We start from the raw sequence: 18,218 nt of genomic DNA on the forward strand, positions 1-18,218 counted from the left end.
TGTATTTTTAACTTCTTGTGGATTTATTTAACTTTTTAACCCTTTTTTCCTCCTTTCTTTCTACCTACCATCTCCCATTGCTTCCTCCTTATCAATTTTTTGTTCAATTATTTTCACTTTTAATATAAATAAGTATACTGAAATCACTGTTTGAAGTGAGATTTGATCGGTTTATAGTAACACATAATAAACTAACAATAAGTATTTGCTGATGTAAGTAGAGGTAAAAAAACTAATGTAACACATAATAGATGAACAATAAGTATTTGCTGATGTAAGTAGAGGTAAAAAAACTAATGTAACCAAAGCAATGGACTGGGATCTAACATATTCTAACCAGGATATCTGACAACTTGGGTAACTCACTGGCTCTCTGAGAACCTCATAGTTTCTGATCCCAAGAACAATTATATTTGTATCTGCTGATGCTGATCAGGGGAATAATTTTCATGTTTTAAAGGAGCACAAATGAAAATAACCGAATAGCTTTAATTATTACAAATGTCTTGCTAATAATATCCAGTTAATTATATCAAATGACACTGCTCACCAAATTCAGTTATGTATCTATTTTAAAAATATTTTGAATGATTACAAAAGGGATTTATCATCCAAAATTTCAACAGAATTAATTTTTTCTAGGGGTAGCCAATTTAAAAATGTGGAAAAATATGTTGTTTTAATAAAAATTCTGTTAGGTTTATTTCTTTTTACTTCAGTGAAATAAAATTAGCAAGTATATTAATACATAGTTTGAGTATCAATCTGTTATTATTACCTGAGGATATTATCTGTAAATATTACATATTTAATGTTCTACAAATTATGTAATGTTTCCAAATCTTTACCTAAGTTTGCATCCATGGTTTAAAAAATGTATTTGTAGAAAATTTTATTAAAGGGATTACTTATGTATAACTAGAATGACTGTACCAATTAATGAATCATATTGTTTTCTATAAGAAAATGTGTTAAATTAGAATATGACCAGAAATAGACTGCAAACGGGGAGAATCAATATATTGTATTGATATAGATTACCACAGAAAATCATATTTAAATCAAAATAATCCAATCCAATGAATCTTAATATAATATTTTAGATCACATTTATGAGATGCATCATGTATTTCCTACTGATGTTTTGGAGAGCCAAAATATTTGTTCAAATTATTGTTAAATTATTTCTCACATACAAAATCATACTTTAAGATAGATTATACCCAATCATGTTTTTTTCTTTATATATTCTAGATTATATGGAATGCTCACTGGCTCTCTCATAGCCCCCTGCAAACATGTGACAGTCTCTGATTCAAGGAATCATTACTTTTACATCTGCTTACACTGATTGGAGGTTTTTTTAAAAAAAACTTGACACTTTGTAATTATTACCGCAAACTATGAATATTTAAATGCATGAAACCAGATTGTCCAAATCTTGTATTAAGTTGCAACACATATATATGAGAGAGAAACTGCTACGTGTGTTAGTAGCAATTTTCAAGGTCCATGTGGAAATTAAAGAACATAAGTTATTATGTCATATAGCACACAAGTCTTAGTGAGGGATTAAAATCAGTGCAAAAATAAGTACATTTTTCTCTGGTTGGTATCAATTTCAGGGATAATAATTTAACATTTCAGCTCCTTATAAAAGCGAAGTATTTCTAAGTCTCTAGAAGGAAATGCAATCTCACTAAGCAAAGTATGTGTATAAATTTGATAATATTTTGTAACAAAGTAAAATAATTGCCTATATTAATAGGACATAGCTAAGATTGTTTAGTCAAAATTATTTTGATACTAAGTGTTGCAACATGATAAATAATCTTCATGTGTATTTTATTATTGAAATTCGAATGTAGACTTTTTCACATAATCAGAATTGAATGAGTAATTTTTTAGTTCATCATATTCTTGGCCCTCACATGTACTAATTTAAATCTACACTATTTCCCAATGTCTTTGGACCAGTAGTTCTCAAATCGTGGTCCCTCGACCATTAGCAACAATATCACCTGGAAAAAATGTGAGAAATGCAAATTCTTCGGCTCTCCTCCAACCACCTGAGTTAGAATCTCTGGGGGTGGGACTCAGCAATCCATGTTTTAATTGTTTCTCCAAGTATATAAAAGATTGGGTCACTGTTCTAGACTGACACTTCGTTTCCATTCCCATAACTACTCCTTTATTTGAGGTTATCACTGTCTCTCATCTACACTATTGCAATAGCCTCTTGTCTGATTTTCCAAATTCATGTCATTATACAGTTGAATTTGCCTCACAACTACCAATGGACTAAACTTTCAACAGAGCATTAAAAATATATCAAGAACTCCTCATTGTCTACTAAATTAAGCATAAAACTATTATTCTGGTTGTCCATGACCTCTTCACACTAGGTCTAACCATCTTCTTCAGTATTATTACTTACAACTAATCTTCATATCTGATGCTTTTTATACCATAAGCAACCCGAACTTACTCTCCACTGAACACACTGTACGCTTTTGAGCTTTTCCATGGATTTATTCTGAATTGTTACCTCCTCTGTGTTTCTGGAGTGGAAGCTAGATTCATGTACCATGTACTTACTCTCAAGCCAGTATCCGTGAACATATCTTGCTCCACCATTAAACGGTCAGCTTTTAAAATCTAGCACATCTTACCTAGCAATAGATTTTCCACAGTACCAAACACTGTGATCTGAAAATAGTATAAGATTTGTGAGAGTTCATCCAGATTGATCCCTTTTCTCAACTCTTCCTTTATTAGTTATTTAAGATCCACCTCAACAATCACCTCTCCCAAATTGCTGACTCTCCCTTCTCCAGTTTGGCTTCTGGAAGGATGGAGAGGGATAGAATGGTCGTAAGCACTAAAACTAAGTATCCAAATTATTTTTGTCTTCCCACTCCCCTTCCTATGCTTCTGTGTCCTGGAACCATTCTTTTCCTGATAGCATCACGTCTCCTCCAGCCATGCTACTATGCTCAGATGTCCTAAAACAGAGAGTGTTAAGACAAGCTGTCATGTCTCTCCTCATTGACTTCATCAAATTTACTCCGGGTTCTAAAATTATCTCTGATTCATTTTTATAATTCCGACCCTCCTCATTAAAACTGTCATTTTCTTGCAATGATTTCACATACGTTAGAAAATGTAAAACTTTCTCAAAGCTATTGTATACTCATGAGTAATCTAAATGACCTGGGAAGAGGCAGTATTGGGGGCAAAAAATAACCTTCTAGTATGTCTTAAATTGGTTCACTGATTATCTGTAAGTATAACCCTTGCCATGAAAATAACAAAGTCTTCCTGACTCCAGTCTATTCCACCAGAGGCCATAAAAAATGATCCATTCCTCCATTTATTTTTTCCCTCAATGTATGTCTGTGACCTCCCAATTTGGCTATTCAAATCCAAAACATATAATAAGACTAATTATTGACATTAATAAATTTTTACCATTTCATATCTGTACAGTTATTATTAAATTTTAAATGTATATTTCTACATACCTTACATCATTTTACCCTTACTACAATCTTGAAGTTAAAACAGGAAAGGCATCATCTTCCTAATTTTCTATATTTAAATGAGGCTCCAAAAGGTAAAAGGACATAGCCAAGACCATACAACTAGTAATGTGCTCAACTAGTACTCAAGCAAGTTATATGGCTTCAAGTTAAGAACTTTTTTATTCTCACCATACTGCTCTTCATTAATGGCTAAAATTAACACTATAGAGAATTGCACCTAGGCAGATAAGTTATCACTCAATCTGAACTGAGGATCCCAGTGCTCATTGCCTTCTTACACTGAATCCATGGTCTACGTGTATCAGTCCCCACCTACTTTTGTTTGTTTGTTTTTTAATCCCCACAGAATTTCCTCAGTCTATTCTCCTTTGTGAAACTCAGCCATAGACACAACTGTCAAAAGTTATATTCCAATCAAATCTTACCCTACATCTATAAAGGAGCTTGATTTTGAGATCAAATGCCACTCCTAAGACTTCTAGCACTTCCAAAACTTTCCTACTCCAAAACCAAAGACAATCCGTTAAATATCTTAAATCCCCTATTGTAATCAAGAGAAGAGGCAAACTTTAAAATTAACAGGGACATGTGAACTGATTTAATCCAAAAACTGAACATTGTGTTCTATGGGGATAACGTGTGCCTCCTGAACTTGATCACAGACAGGAGAAAGACAAACAACTGATAAATCCCCCATCTAGTAATTCAGTTACTCTCTATTTTATACATTTCATTTTAAGTAATTATTCTTTCTTGGGGGGTAGTTTTCCTTTTAAAAATTACTAATCTAGTTTAACTTCATTATCTTACAAACATTGAAATAAGCAGAGAAGTAACATGTACTGCCTATTTCTGACAAAACTAGGTCTAAAATTTAGTCTTTTAAATCCACTGTTCTCTCTGCTGGGATTATCTCACCATATATCAAACATCCCCATAAAGACACAGTAGTGTTAAAATATTTTATTATTACAATAAGTATATAGTTTTGTGTTTGTAAGCAGCAATTTTTAAAACAAGTATGTTTACATCCTTGCATCTTCTCACACTCTCTAGCCCAATGGAAGTATTATAGCCTTACTTGATGCAAAGAATAAGTATGTAAAGTGTCAGATATGCTATATCTCTGTGTTTTTGGTTTTAACACAGATATGCTATATCTCTGTGTTTTTGGTTTTGGATGATCTGAAGCATAATTATCTTCAGAGACCTAAATGTGGTCACTACTGCACTCAAATATATTTACTAATATAAAGAAAAAGGAATACTTTGAAAAATAAACGTGATTATTTTTTCAGTTAATATATAATTTAAAATAGTGATTCGAAATGTCTTATTCCTTATTTTGGTAGGGAAAATAAAATAAGTGTATGGAGTACTCATTTGATGCATAATTTCTGGAAGTATACTCTTAAATCTGTGCAGAATATAGAACGAAAACTCACGAACTTGTTTTGATCAAAAAATTGTATTGGCTAGGTCTGTCACTTCTATGGTGGAGGAGCAATTCTATCTATTTTTCCATATCTGTGAGTCGCAATCTTATAATTTATCCTAAAATAATACCCTGTTTTCACTTATTTGTTACAAATAAGGAGCCATGAATTAAAGTCAGCTAAGAACTTTTTGCTTTGGGAAGATGAATTTTGAAGAGTTACTGTTTCATATGCATAAACTATTTGGAATTCATTATGTAACATTTCATATATTTTGAAAACTACTTTATTATTTATTTATTTATTTTGAGTTGGAGTCTCACTCTGTTGCCCAGAATGGAGTGCAGTGGCCACTCCTGGCCACCGCAGCCTCGACCTGCTGGGCGCCAGTGATCCTTCCGCCTCAGCCTTCCAAGTAGCCGGAACTACAGACGCGCGCTACCACGCCCAGCTAATTTTTTGATTTATTGTAGAGATGAGGTCTCGCCAAGTTGGCCAGGCAGGTCTTGAACCCGCTGGCTCAGGCAATTCACTCACCTCAGCCTCCCAAGTCGTGGGATTACAGGCTGAGCCACCCAGCCCGGCTTGAAAACGACTTTAAATATGTACTATTATATATAACATGGTTATACACTGCAATGTCTTAAAAAGTGTAGCAATTGTGAAACCATGATATTATTGGATGTTTATACTTATCAAAATATTTTTGAACATGTTCTCTTATTTTTCTAATAATCAAAACTTACCTGATATATTGCAACATATTTTCTCACAAATTCGTTAATGTCTTTCTCATTTAAGATTATGTTTAGCAATTATCTATATATCTAGGTACATATATTTCTTTTATATACTTTTTAATATTTGAAAGCATATTATATATATTGAAAAATTTGTCAAGCTACATTATATAAATTTTGGGGTAGTTGCTTGTATTTCCAATATTCTCAAAGTGTTGCAATTCTCCAATATTGTATTCATATAATTTTGCAAATGACTTCTTAGATAAGAATTTGTCTTCAATATATGTTACACAAATATAAAGGCTATCATGCAAAATTTCCATATTCCCTGGTTCTTCATTAAATAAATATAAATAGATATATAAAATTACAAATATTAAGATATATAAGCTTTGCAATTATTTGTTTCCATGGCTTGAGCATTTCATTATAGCCTAATTGATTTTGTCACAGTAAGTGTTTGAAACTAGCAAGGGCAAATTAAATGCATATACATGCACAACTAGTAAAGAGAGGGGTACAAACACCCTAGATCGTGCAGGAAACGTACAAGGCCTCATTTTGGATATTTGATCTGTATTACATACAAGCAGTATTATATTTTGCAAAATATATCAGTAGCGCTTTCTTTTAATGGATGTCTTTTGTGCTTTTTTTTTTTTTGGCCTGCAGCATGCTATTTGTAACTTTGCTGTAGGTAACCCCTGAAAGTACATATGTAAACCAGTGCAGAATGCAGTTTTAGAATAGCTGTGGCAGAAAAAAAAATAGAGAGAAAGAGAGGGAGAGAGAGATATATAGAGATTGACTGATTGATCTCCCATGATAGTCAGTGGTAAAATTTCTTTAAATACATTTTGGCTTTCATTTTCCTTTTGAGAACCTTGCTGTGGGAGCTACTTGACCCTTTCAGAGCATTGCGCAACCTTCGCAAGAGATTATTTAGCACTAGTTTCCACCTCGGAGTAGATCTTCCTACCTTTCCAGTCTTAATTCTGTGAGAAATGGCTGCAAATCGATGGTTGAGCTCTGAGATTCGAGGCTCTACTACTTTCCTGCAGTGTTCGCCGCGGTTTGCCATCAAGTTTGCTGCTTGGTCACGCGTAGAGTCCACCTTTGGGCGTATGTCATTCAGTTCAGCCTTTAAACGCTATATTCCGTGAGCAAGAGACAGGGCTTGAAGTTAGTAATTAATGGAAGTTGAGAGAGAAAGAGAGAGATAGATGATAGAGAGAGAGAGAGAGAAAGAGAGAGAGAGATGGAGAAAAAGACAGAAAGTAAGAGAGAGAATATAAGAAGAAGAGAGAGACAAAGTAAAAGAGAGACAGACACAGAGAGAAAGTAAGACAGAGACAGAGAGAAATGGAGAAAAAGACAGAAAGTAAGTGAGAGAATATAAGAAGAGAGAGACAGAGAGAAAGCAAGACAGAGAGAGAGAGAGAGAGAGAGAGAGAGAGAGAGAGAGAGACAGAGAAGCCAAGAGAGAGAGCAAGAATGACCACATGCAGAAGAATAGAAAGGAAGGAAAATGTCAACTTCCAAAAAATGGGAGTAGAGTGACAATATGTATAATCTCAGAAAAATAGGCTGCTGTTCTCAAGTTTGATGTGTGTCAAATTAAAATGTTTATTTAGTCTGAGAAAGAACAATGAATGGTTATCTGAATTCCCTAAATTTTCTGCAATAGTCATGATATTTTATGTTTCACCTTATCTTTACTGAATTAAATAACCACGGAACAAATCTAAATAGGTGCACAAGAGAGAAGGTAGCTGAAGAACAATTTTCTATCCCTTCCTTGTACTTTCAAGTACTACTTCATTATTTTGAATGTAAGGGGAAAAATATTTTCTGATAGCTATGCATTCTGTGTCACATACAGAAGTATTGAGGAATATTCTGCTTGATCTAAGGGGTCATAGAGTCTATAAGTTAAATAACTCAGTTCTGATTATCCCAAAAGCCTTGAAGAAATTTCATCATACAATGATATCCTTGTCTACACATCAAGGAAGAATGGAGAGGACAATAAAAAATCCACATAAAAATAAGGTTAAGACAATGACATAAATGCATTTGGAAATGACCTGAAATGCATTTACAGATTTTCATTAAAAAGAAATTATCATCTGTGGCAATATCAGTGACATAAAAAAAGAATGGTATAGAAAGTAATATAATTTTGAATATTAAGTAGTAATCCAGTAGTCAAATAAAATTACTGATATTTCAGCAAAACAAAAGACATTAATTTAAAAGAAAGTTATTAAAATTAAACTCTTTCTATTTAATTGAGAAAGGTGGTGTCATCAAATAGAGACAGTGTAGTATCAAGAAGGTATATTTGCACATTATACATTTTATACCCTTTTACAGGAACAATTTTTTAAAGGAAAGTTTAGGTTGCCTTTGTGAAAGTAGACTTTGGATGTCCTAATAATTAGTTTCAATACAAAAACAGAGAACCTGAGGCCATGCTTATTTTACATGTAGTTAAAAATGAAAAAATTCAATTTTACATAAATCCAGCATTATGAGTAATTACTATGATTTGGATACTACATAGGCAAAAATAGCCAGATAACTGGATTTCTGGTATTTACTTAGATGGGTTGGATGAATAATGGAGAGAAATTGTTGTTTGTGTTAGATTCAAGAATGTAGTACTACACTTAAAATAGAAATTTGCAATATGATGCCAAAAAAAAAAAAATTCCTGGAATCCCTTTCTGAGCAGAGTTTAAATTGGGTATCATTAACTGAGAGGTAGATTTGGACAGCTATAACTATTTAAAAAAAAACTCTTCGAAGTCATTAATTCCCATTGAAAAGAGGAAAGAAGGGAAGGAGGGAAAGAGAGAGGGAAGGAAAGAAGAATGGAAGGAAGGAAGGAAAGAAGGAAGGGAGGAAGGAAGGAAGGATTTTTTTCAGTTTTATTAAAGAGTTTTTGTTAACTTCTAGGACAAAGATGATTGATATAAGCATTGTACAGTTTGAAAATCACTTTTCATAATGTTTTATTGGCTACCTTAAGCACGTCTTCTTTTTGCTGAGGTTTCTTTTTCTCAGATTCATCCAAAAGTGCATCAGCCTGAATGATCCACTTTGTGATGTGATCCACATTCTGGTCAAAGGTTTCCATGTGTTTCTGATATTCCTTAATTGTACAGAGACATAGTGTGACATTATTGGTTAGACAAAATTCTTAAAGGATACGTCCTACTTTCTGCAATTTTAAAAATACAGAAATACGGTATGATTCAAATTACTTTTAAGTGGGATCTCCATATACAACATAGCAGAAACATGAGGAAAATATATTAAAGCAAAGTTACAGAACTAAAAACCAGTATATGTGAGGAGTGAAGGACTTTTTAAACATAAATGTTATTATTGAACACATATGTCTTTTTTATTTTTATAAAAGTGAGGGTTGGAAAAGCCTCCTGCCTCTTCTCTTACCAACAAAAGATTTAACCATTCTTCTGCTCGGGAAGTAACAGCTATCCAGTTACTATTCAGAAGACTGAGTTTATCTTCCACCAAGCTTTCCTTCTTGCCCAAAACTGCTTTCAAGGCGTCTCCTAGGTCTGTGACACTCTTCAAGTGAACTTTCTGTTTTTCAATCTCTTTTTGAGTAGCCTGTGAAAAGGACAGTATTGAGCTTCAGATAATATACTGTAGCATTAAGATTTAATGCTTGTGAAATGGCTGTGTGTGCAGTAAAATTTTGCAAGAGTTTAAACCTATGATTATGTACTTATGAACCATGAAAACTATACCATACATTGTAGTTTCATAGGTGAGTATATATAAACTTATATTTATACATAAACATGATTCATTTCTAATTTATTCATGGTAATACATATTTAATAGACAAACATAATATTGTCCAACTAAATATAGTTATATTTACTTAATTTGTACAAGAAGAAGCTAATGGCAGACATTTGAATCCCCATTCACAAATAAGAAACTGCTTTTAGAAAATGCAGCAAGAAGGTTGCTTTTGTATTTCTATGACAGGAATTTTCAGCCTTTTAGTGTCATGGATTTCTTTGGCATCTAGTGAAGCTTAAGGAATGTAAAACCTCAAACCATAAGAACTTAGAAAATGCAGGACACACCCTTATGGAAATTGGAACTGGCATCCAATTCCTGAACAAAACTCGAAATGCACGGGGCATAAGAGATAAGACAGACAAGTGGGGCCTCATTAAACTGACAAGCTTCTGCAAAGCCAAAGAAACCATCAAGAGAGCAGGGAGTCAGCCCACAGACTGGGAAAAATATTTACCAACTCCAGGTCTGACAAAGGTCTAACATCTTGGATCTACAAGGAACTCAAATGTGCTGAAAAGAAATAAACAAACAACCCCATTACAAAGTGGGCAAAAGATATGAACAGACACTTCTCTAAGGAAGACATCTGAGCGGCCAACAGATACACGGAGAAATGTTCAGCCTCACTAATCATCAAGGAAATGCAAATCAAAACCACACTGAGATACCACCTAACTCCAACCAGAATGGCAATTATCAATAACTCAAAAAATAACAGTTGCTGGAGAGGGTGTGGTGAAAAGGGAACACTTCTACACTGTTGGTGGGAGTGTAAACTAGTGCAACCTCTGTGGAAAACAGTATGGCGATTCCTAAAAGCTCTAAATATCGACTTCACATATGACCCTGCAGTCCCCCTAATGGGAATATACCCTATAGAACTCAAATCGCTCTATAAAAAAAAATAGCAAGAACCTGGAACCAACCATGCTGTCCATCAAAAGAGAACTGAATTAAAAAGATGTGGTACATATACACGATGGAATACTACGCAGCCATAAAAAAGAACAAAGTCATGAATTTTGCAGCAACCTGGATGGAACTAGAGTCTATAATACTGAGTGATCTCTCACAGAAACAAAGATCTGAGTATCACATGTTATCATTCATATAGTGGACCTTGAACATCTATCATAATACTGTAAGAAAAGGATTGACAGTGGTGGGAAACTATGGGGGGGAGGGGAAGGGAGGTGGGATTAACGGTAGTCAATAACTGTCTGGGGATCGGGAGACACCCCTTATCAACAAGGGTGTCTGAATGATGCATAGCTGTATACCCAACCCTTAACTGTACACCACAATTTTAAAATAAAAAATATTGATTAAAAAAATACAAAATAAATTAAAAAAAGAAAACAGAAAAAAAGGATTGCTTCTCGTAATGGCTTTTTTAAAAGTATAAAATACACACAATTTTAAAATAAAAAATATTGATTAAAAAAATACAAAATAAATTAAAAAAAGAAAACAGAAAAAAAGGATTGCTTCTCGTAATGGCTTTTTTAAAAGTATAAAATACACACAATTTTAAATGAAGCAAAATATACTAAAATACAAAATACAAAATATTTTTGAATGGGTGATACAGCAGTAATACACATTTACTCTCTTAACATATTTACTAAAAAATCTAGCATCAGGTCTTTAACTCAGATAACTTCAAAGCAATGATGAGCGTAACTGGTAATTTGAAGTATATACAATGACTGGAGTATAATATAAAAGTATCTCCTTTTTCTATTCATGAAAAAGTCATAGGTACTTCTATTACTGGGGTTTGTTGCTCACATTTATACTTGAATAAATGCTTAATTTCAGTTTTAGGTACATGAAAATAAAGATATATATTATTGCACAATTCTCCTCACATACCACAGATTAAAATCCCCTAAAAGAGTCATGTTATTCCCTAAAATTATTTTTATGAAACATAAAGACAATCATGTATAATACAAAAACAACATAGAAAAAATATGTAGAGAATTGATGGAAAAACAAATTTTTATTTACTGTTGTAACTAAAGTCCCTTTCTTGGAACAGGGCATAGCCAACCAGGTGATAACTTTGCACTCCCCTGCCTTGTCACCGGTTTCTCCCTTGACTGGTCAGTCAACTGTTGGACAATCACATAAATGTGAATCAGAGCCAAACAGATCCTTTTAAAAGCAGTTTTTCCAAGAGATACAGAGACTGTGATTGGCACAGGAGCTGAAAAGCCATCTGCAAATGGAGCTGATGTCTTCATAACAGAAAGGCAAAATCAAAGCAAGACAAAATCTCTGAGGTGTAACAAATAATCAGTCCACCTACAAAGAATCAAATGAAATAAACCCACAGAGAGCAACACTGTGAAGCCAGTCTATATCACATTTCTTACTACTAGATGCTTGCAACATATCTTTTCTAACTTTATAATAACTTTGTGACTGTATTTCCTCCAGACTATCAACCCCTCGTCCACTAAAAATCACTGCTTATGTTTTGTTTTGTTTTTGCCTTTGACATCAGATAAGCAAGGGGAATAATTGAGGTAAAAAGATTGTAAGAAAAAATGTCTATATGAGAAAGAATCACTGTTTCTTCAGTTCTAAGATAGTGCTTGTATTTGTGTATTTCTTAATATAAAAATACATAAAATGAAGATAATTAATGCAAATGAACTTATCAGCTACCACGCCTAGGGTTATTTGTAATGTAGGTGCCATTTGCTGCACATAGGTGAGCTTAGCAATACATGAAAACAATTTGTTCATATGTCAATCATAAATGGTTGCTAGATGATACTACTGTAGTAGAGTCATAGGTAATTCTACTCAATGTCTTTTGGAAAATTATGGCAAGTACCTCTTTGGGGTGGACATAGCCCTTCTGGAGCTTGACTTGTGAAAGGACATGGACTAGATTTCAGCCCTGTCAATACTTTATCTGCACGCTTGTGTAGTATACAACTTTTACACCATAGATGTTAGGCACTGTGAATAAAATAGTAGAGAAGCAAAGTCCCTGTTTTTCAAAAACTTATATTCAAATATACTTGTCGAAGATATGGGAATACAAGCAAATAAGAATTCTCTAATCCTATATAATAGTCCAGTGACTTGTTGCTCCAATCGATTTATTCACAAAGACAACAACTCACAGAGTTGAATCTTAATTTGTGTTTGGATCACTAATTATCTCTTAAAATGTCTTCATAAAGATGACACTATGTTTTTGCATTGATGTAGCAAGTTACTGTGTTCACAGATCTTTGTTGCTTACATGCCAGGCAATGCAACTAAAAACAATGGAAATTTCCAAACTTCACAAGAAATCAGAGAAGTTGTGAACTCAGGAAGTACTGTTGCAAACAGTTCCTAGATTACAAACAACTGTTATTTATCAAATGTCTGCCAAAGTTCTCCAGTTGATTTTGAAGGAAAAATGTTTACTGTCCAATGATATTTCATTCAGCTAATGTGAACAATTAAATATTAAATGCAGACTAATTTCTAGTGTTTTTATAGATTCCTGAATACTTTAAGATAAAACTAAAATAAGTTGAAGTCATCATCATCGTGAACATATGTTTGAAAAAGAGCACTAATCGTTATGGTGGTTTATAAAAGTAATTCAGGGGAAAATTTATGCTCTGAATATAAAAAAAAAGAGTTAAATGTTTATATTTGGCATTCCAGAATAAAATGTAACTTAATTATTTGTATAAATGCTATATTTGGTTAGGAAAAAATATTGTGTTCTTTTAATGGATTTCTTATTTTCAATAAAAATAAAATGAATAGTTTTAAAAAATTTGGGCTGCGGTGAGTGGATTGCCTGAACCCATGGGTTCGAAACCCGCCTGGGCAACTTGGCGACACCTTATCTCTACAATAAATCAAAAAATCAGCCGGGCATGGTAGTGCACGCCTGTAGTTCCGGCTACTTGAAAGGCTGAGGCGGAAGGATCGCTGGAGCCCAGTAGGTCAAGGCTGCGGTGGCCGGGAGCGGCCACTGCACTCCAGTCTGGGCGACAGAGTGAGACTCCAACTCAAAAAGAAAAAAAAAAATTTGTTTCACTCAAAAGTGTTTTTAATCACAAGTATTACCTAATACTATTTCAGACGTCAAACAACATGGTGATCTTGCTTTCTGAAGGTCTTACTTAAATATCAAAATCAGCCAACATACACCTAACATCTAGTCTGTGCTGTGCTATTCACTGTTAGGAGGAAGATGGTAATCTTTGCATACCTTTCTATAATTGTGTCTAACAGTATAGCTGCTGAGTAATGCTCTAATGCAATAAAATAATTTTATATCATACTTCAACGAGCATATTTTTTTAGAAAAAGATGAACCATGGCTGGGATAAGTATGAATGTCTTCAAGGGAGAAGTAACACTTGAAGCTGGAATTTACCATAATGGATTGGGTTGTTTCAATTGATTAAGACAAAGTATAAAGTGATTAGAAAGTATGAAGGTTGGCATGAAAGGCTTAAAAAGAGGAGGAGAGGGTCCTTATTTTAAACTAAAAGCATATATTTTATGAAGATGTTAAGGAACCATTTACTTGTTCAAAAATGTTCCTATTCTAGAAGAATGTCTGCACTTAACGATGTATGTGGAACAAACTAGATTTATCACTTTTTTTTTGTTACCCTTACTCATTCCTCTCTAAGGAAGCTAGTTATTTATGGGGTTGGTGAAATGGGGAGAAAAAAACTACATACATAACACTTTCTCCTCTTCAAAAGCAATCAATCCTCAACATACTTGCTTTCTTCTACCTTGTGGGGTGAGAGGTGGAGAGGGTTCTGGAAGGTCGTCTCTTCTGAAGGGGCAGTTCAAATTCAGTGACTAAATAGATTATGTTATAACTCAAGCCCTTTAGGTTTTTCAGTCACAAAATAATGTGACAGCTTCTAGGACTGATTTTAAGGCTGATGGAAAAACAAGATTGTGTACACTCAGTTTTACTTTGACCTCTGACATGGTCATACGTCCAGTTTCAGAAGATTTAAAAGTAATTGAATGTGAACTATGTACCGGCACTAGGGTTTTTATGATATAGGAAAAATGTGTGATATGAATCAAACTCAATTTAAATATAGGTTATTGCAAGGTCTAACATATTTTTCTTTATTTCACATATGTTTAATTTGTAACATTTGATAGCTCCAGAATAAATGATCTAAATATTAAGAACTAACTTCCATGATTTCAAATACACAAATGTGTTTCTATATCCTAGCCAAAATAATTTTTAAATACTAATTCAATTTCCTTATAATAAAAGAAAGTGTAGAATAAGTTAATTTATTCCATTGAAGACATTCTTTGTGTTTATGGGAAGAATCAAAAGTTCATTCTGTTTCATTACCCATATCTATCAGTTAAATTGATTGGAGAAATTCTAGGTGGTATATTAGGTTCAGGATTCAGCAATCAGATCATCAATCACTTTATTGATGCAGTAGCAGGGATGAGAACACCTGTCCTGTCTCTGCTGATCATACCATCACAAAATGGGCACATTTAAAAATTATTTATAAGTAAAACTGTAAAAAGTATTAGAATAATTATCTGGTTCCATGGGAACACATCCATAGATATTTTGCTCCAGGCATAAAGAAACGTAGCTTACTTGGGCTTGTCTCTCACCCCAACCCATTTTACGTTTTCACAAGTTTTCCAATGCCTTCTGTAAGTTTTCTTGGAATTTCCCAGGGATTGGCATTATCAAGTTAACTTCTTCATCTGATCTCTTATTATTTCTACCCATTCTTTAAAAAATATTTTTGATCCATTAAGAGTCTCCTGATCTATAAAGTCTGTCTTCACTCAGCCCCATAGTTATTCAACTATGTACCTTAACACCATTACTTTATATATTCCTCCCTTTACCACAATGCTACTAAATTCCTGCTTATTTTAGCTCTTTCATTATCTCTTATGCATGTTTACTCTAATATGGATAAAGTGTTAGCTAATGCACCCATAAAGGGTATCTTAAAAGATCCTCCTTCCCATTATAATTCTGTACCTAATCAATCAATCTAAGTATTTTACCGTTTCTGGTCATCAAGAATGGGAGAAATTCCTTTCACTTTTCCACATCATAGTATATTCATGAAAAAAATGAATAAAGTACCATATTACCACAATTCTAAGATGTGTATTTGTTACACTTTAAAGTTTCTGAAACTGAGATGAAATGCACCATTTATATTTACCTTTAAAGTGATAGTGTTTTTTTTTTAAATGTTCAACAGCTGAAATCAAATCAATGATGCATCATATAATCCAACATGTTTTAGATGTGATGGAATATGATGTTAATTGCTTTTTAAGGCCCTTATATTATTCTATCATGGCTAGAGGTTTAGGACATATTTTACTATTAGGCTAATGTGATGGAATAATATAATGATAAATTCAAAAAGAACATAAAACATTAAACAGTGGATTTTATAGCAATGTGTATTGACTTTTTATTAATAATGTATTGTCTATTAAAGAAAAATTTCATGAAAGCAGAATTTGCAGAACAGAAATTATAGCTATAACTATACTGACAGTGAATAGTGACTCCAATGGCATTTAACAGATGTTCTATTTTCTAAGTAACAGCTGCTTGATGCATTCATTGTACCAAGTTAATGATCTGCTAGTGTTATTTCACTTCACAGATAAATTACTGTGCTCTCTTTAAAAAAAGATATGTAATTTTTCATGGGAATGATAGTGTAACAGACTTTAGAAATAAGTAACAGTTTTTATGCTTTTATAGCTAAGAGGAGTGATGAGTTGAGGCAATTATCCAGATAATCTGGGACGAAAGACCAGATCTCTTTAAACTCTGAAAGTTGATTTTTTAAAAGAAAAGATATGGTTGACTGAACTGAATGTAGATCTTATCAGACAGCTTGAAATTCATGGATCTTGTATTCCATTATCCAGTGATTCTCAACTTTGCTGAATATTAGTGTCACTGGCTACACTCAGATCAATTACATTAGAAGCTTTGGAAGTGGGCCCCAGGTATTGGTATGCATTTCATGTTACTCAGGTGATTTCAGTGTGCAAACAATGTTGAAAACAACTGGCAAACAGAAAGATACATCCTGTCATTTGCTTTTATTGAGTGATAGTCATTACATTTTAAGAGTGAAGTGGAAGCAGAAGGATAATTGAGGGAGCTTATAATTGTTTTTCCTATTGTTAAATATTATAAAAATTAGTCTCCACAATAAATGTGAAAAACACAGCAACTTGTTACATAAGTGACTACTTAGACATAGATTATTTTGCTTCAATAGACTGAATTAAATTCACCATTTTGTGTGTATAATTCATTCAGCAAACTGTTGGTACACTAAGGCTACTGTTAATAAAATTTATCCATCAATTTATGAAAACTCGTGGATGTGAACTATTCAGAAAGCTGATGAATTTAATATATCATAGGACCAATTTTTTTTCCAGAAAATCGTATTCTACTACTTTAATTTTTAGATGACACCATGGACATTAAGGGGTTTAATGGAACTGAATTATATTTAAGTGTCTTGAAATTTTTGATGAATGAAACTAAATTAGAAATAAATGAAAATGGATAGTGATTAAATCAGAGAAAATCATATAGGCTAGACTAATAATCAACAGGGAAATAAACCTCTATTTAATCACATAGATGTTTACTTTACTCTGGTTATATTTTCATATTCATTTCATATGCTGAACAATTTTGGGCAGTAATGGGATCTTCAGAATGTATTTACTTTTCTCCAAATAATTAGAGTGATTTTAAGGCATTAACAAATGGTAGTTGAAATCTAAAATAACACCAGTTGGAACAAACTATAATAGGTGATAAATATACACCCGTGTTTTATTTCATTATATTAACATGGACTTATACTTTTCTTCACTATAAATTTAGCTATGGTTTATTTATTCTTATTGTAGATGATAAATAATTTTTGATAATTTTTGTTATTTTGGAGCTAGATTATGTTTATATTACTAGAAAATAAGCCTTTTCACAATAATTTGGTGTAGTGAAAAAAACCACTGAAATTAGAGACAGTATTGGATTCTAGTTACAGTTTTGCTATACGCTAGGACTTCTATTTTTTTATCCATAAAATGGGAACGTATTGATCAGATATTTCTGTTTATTCTAAAACTTACATAATTTTAAATGCATATCAGCATTTTTTTCTTCTTTCAATAAATACTTTTTTATTATAACTTTTGTCTCTTAAGCAGCAACCTTTTGAATAGATATTTAATGAGTATGTACTATGTGTCAGACACTATCTTTTTTTAACACAAAAAAACATTTTTAATCTTACAGTATAGTACCTTGAAAAGTATAGAAGTACAGTATAGTACAACAGCTGGCATACAGGGTCTAGCATCACGTTTGCATCTTTGAAAGTTGCAACTTGAAGGTTTGTGTTTAGGGGACTACTGTATACTGAAACCTGGCAGCAGCAAAATGGAAGCCAGAAGACAATGGAACAGTATCTTTAAAGTACTGCAACCTGTATATTTAACAAAAGTGTTTTTTTTTGTGTTTTTTTAATTAATCAATATTTTTTATTATGGTTTTGTGGGGTACAGTTAAGGGTTAGGTGTACAATTACGTTTCATTC

The 18,218-nt window shown here is 32.9% G+C and overlaps 1 protein-coding gene across 1 annotated transcript in view; it reads right to left on the reverse strand.

Moving 5' to 3' along the window:
• Positions 1-18,218, reverse strand: part of LOC103258005 (dystrophin-like) — a gene marked incomplete at its 3' end in the record, with an annotated part of 161,124 nt that overhangs the window by 125,275 nt on the left and 17,631 nt on the right. Inside the window, exons 5-7 of the mRNA XM_008055710.1 lie at positions 9,187-9,366; positions 8,753-8,881; positions 6,704-6,874 (exon numbers count right to left, since the gene is read on the reverse strand). Of these exons, the coding sequence (XP_008053901.1) occupies positions 6,704-6,874; positions 8,753-8,881; positions 9,187-9,366 (480 nt within the window). The remainder of the gene's footprint in view (positions 1-6,703; positions 6,875-8,752; positions 8,882-9,186; positions 9,367-18,218) is intronic.

This window comes from Carlito syrichta, unplaced genomic scaffold (genome assembly GCF_000164805.1).
Source record: "Carlito syrichta isolate Samal-C Ts95f unplaced genomic scaffold, Tarsius_syrichta-2.0.1 Scaffold301932, whole genome shotgun sequence".
Lineage (NCBI taxonomy): Eukaryota > Metazoa > Chordata > Mammalia > Primates > Tarsiidae > Carlito > Carlito syrichta.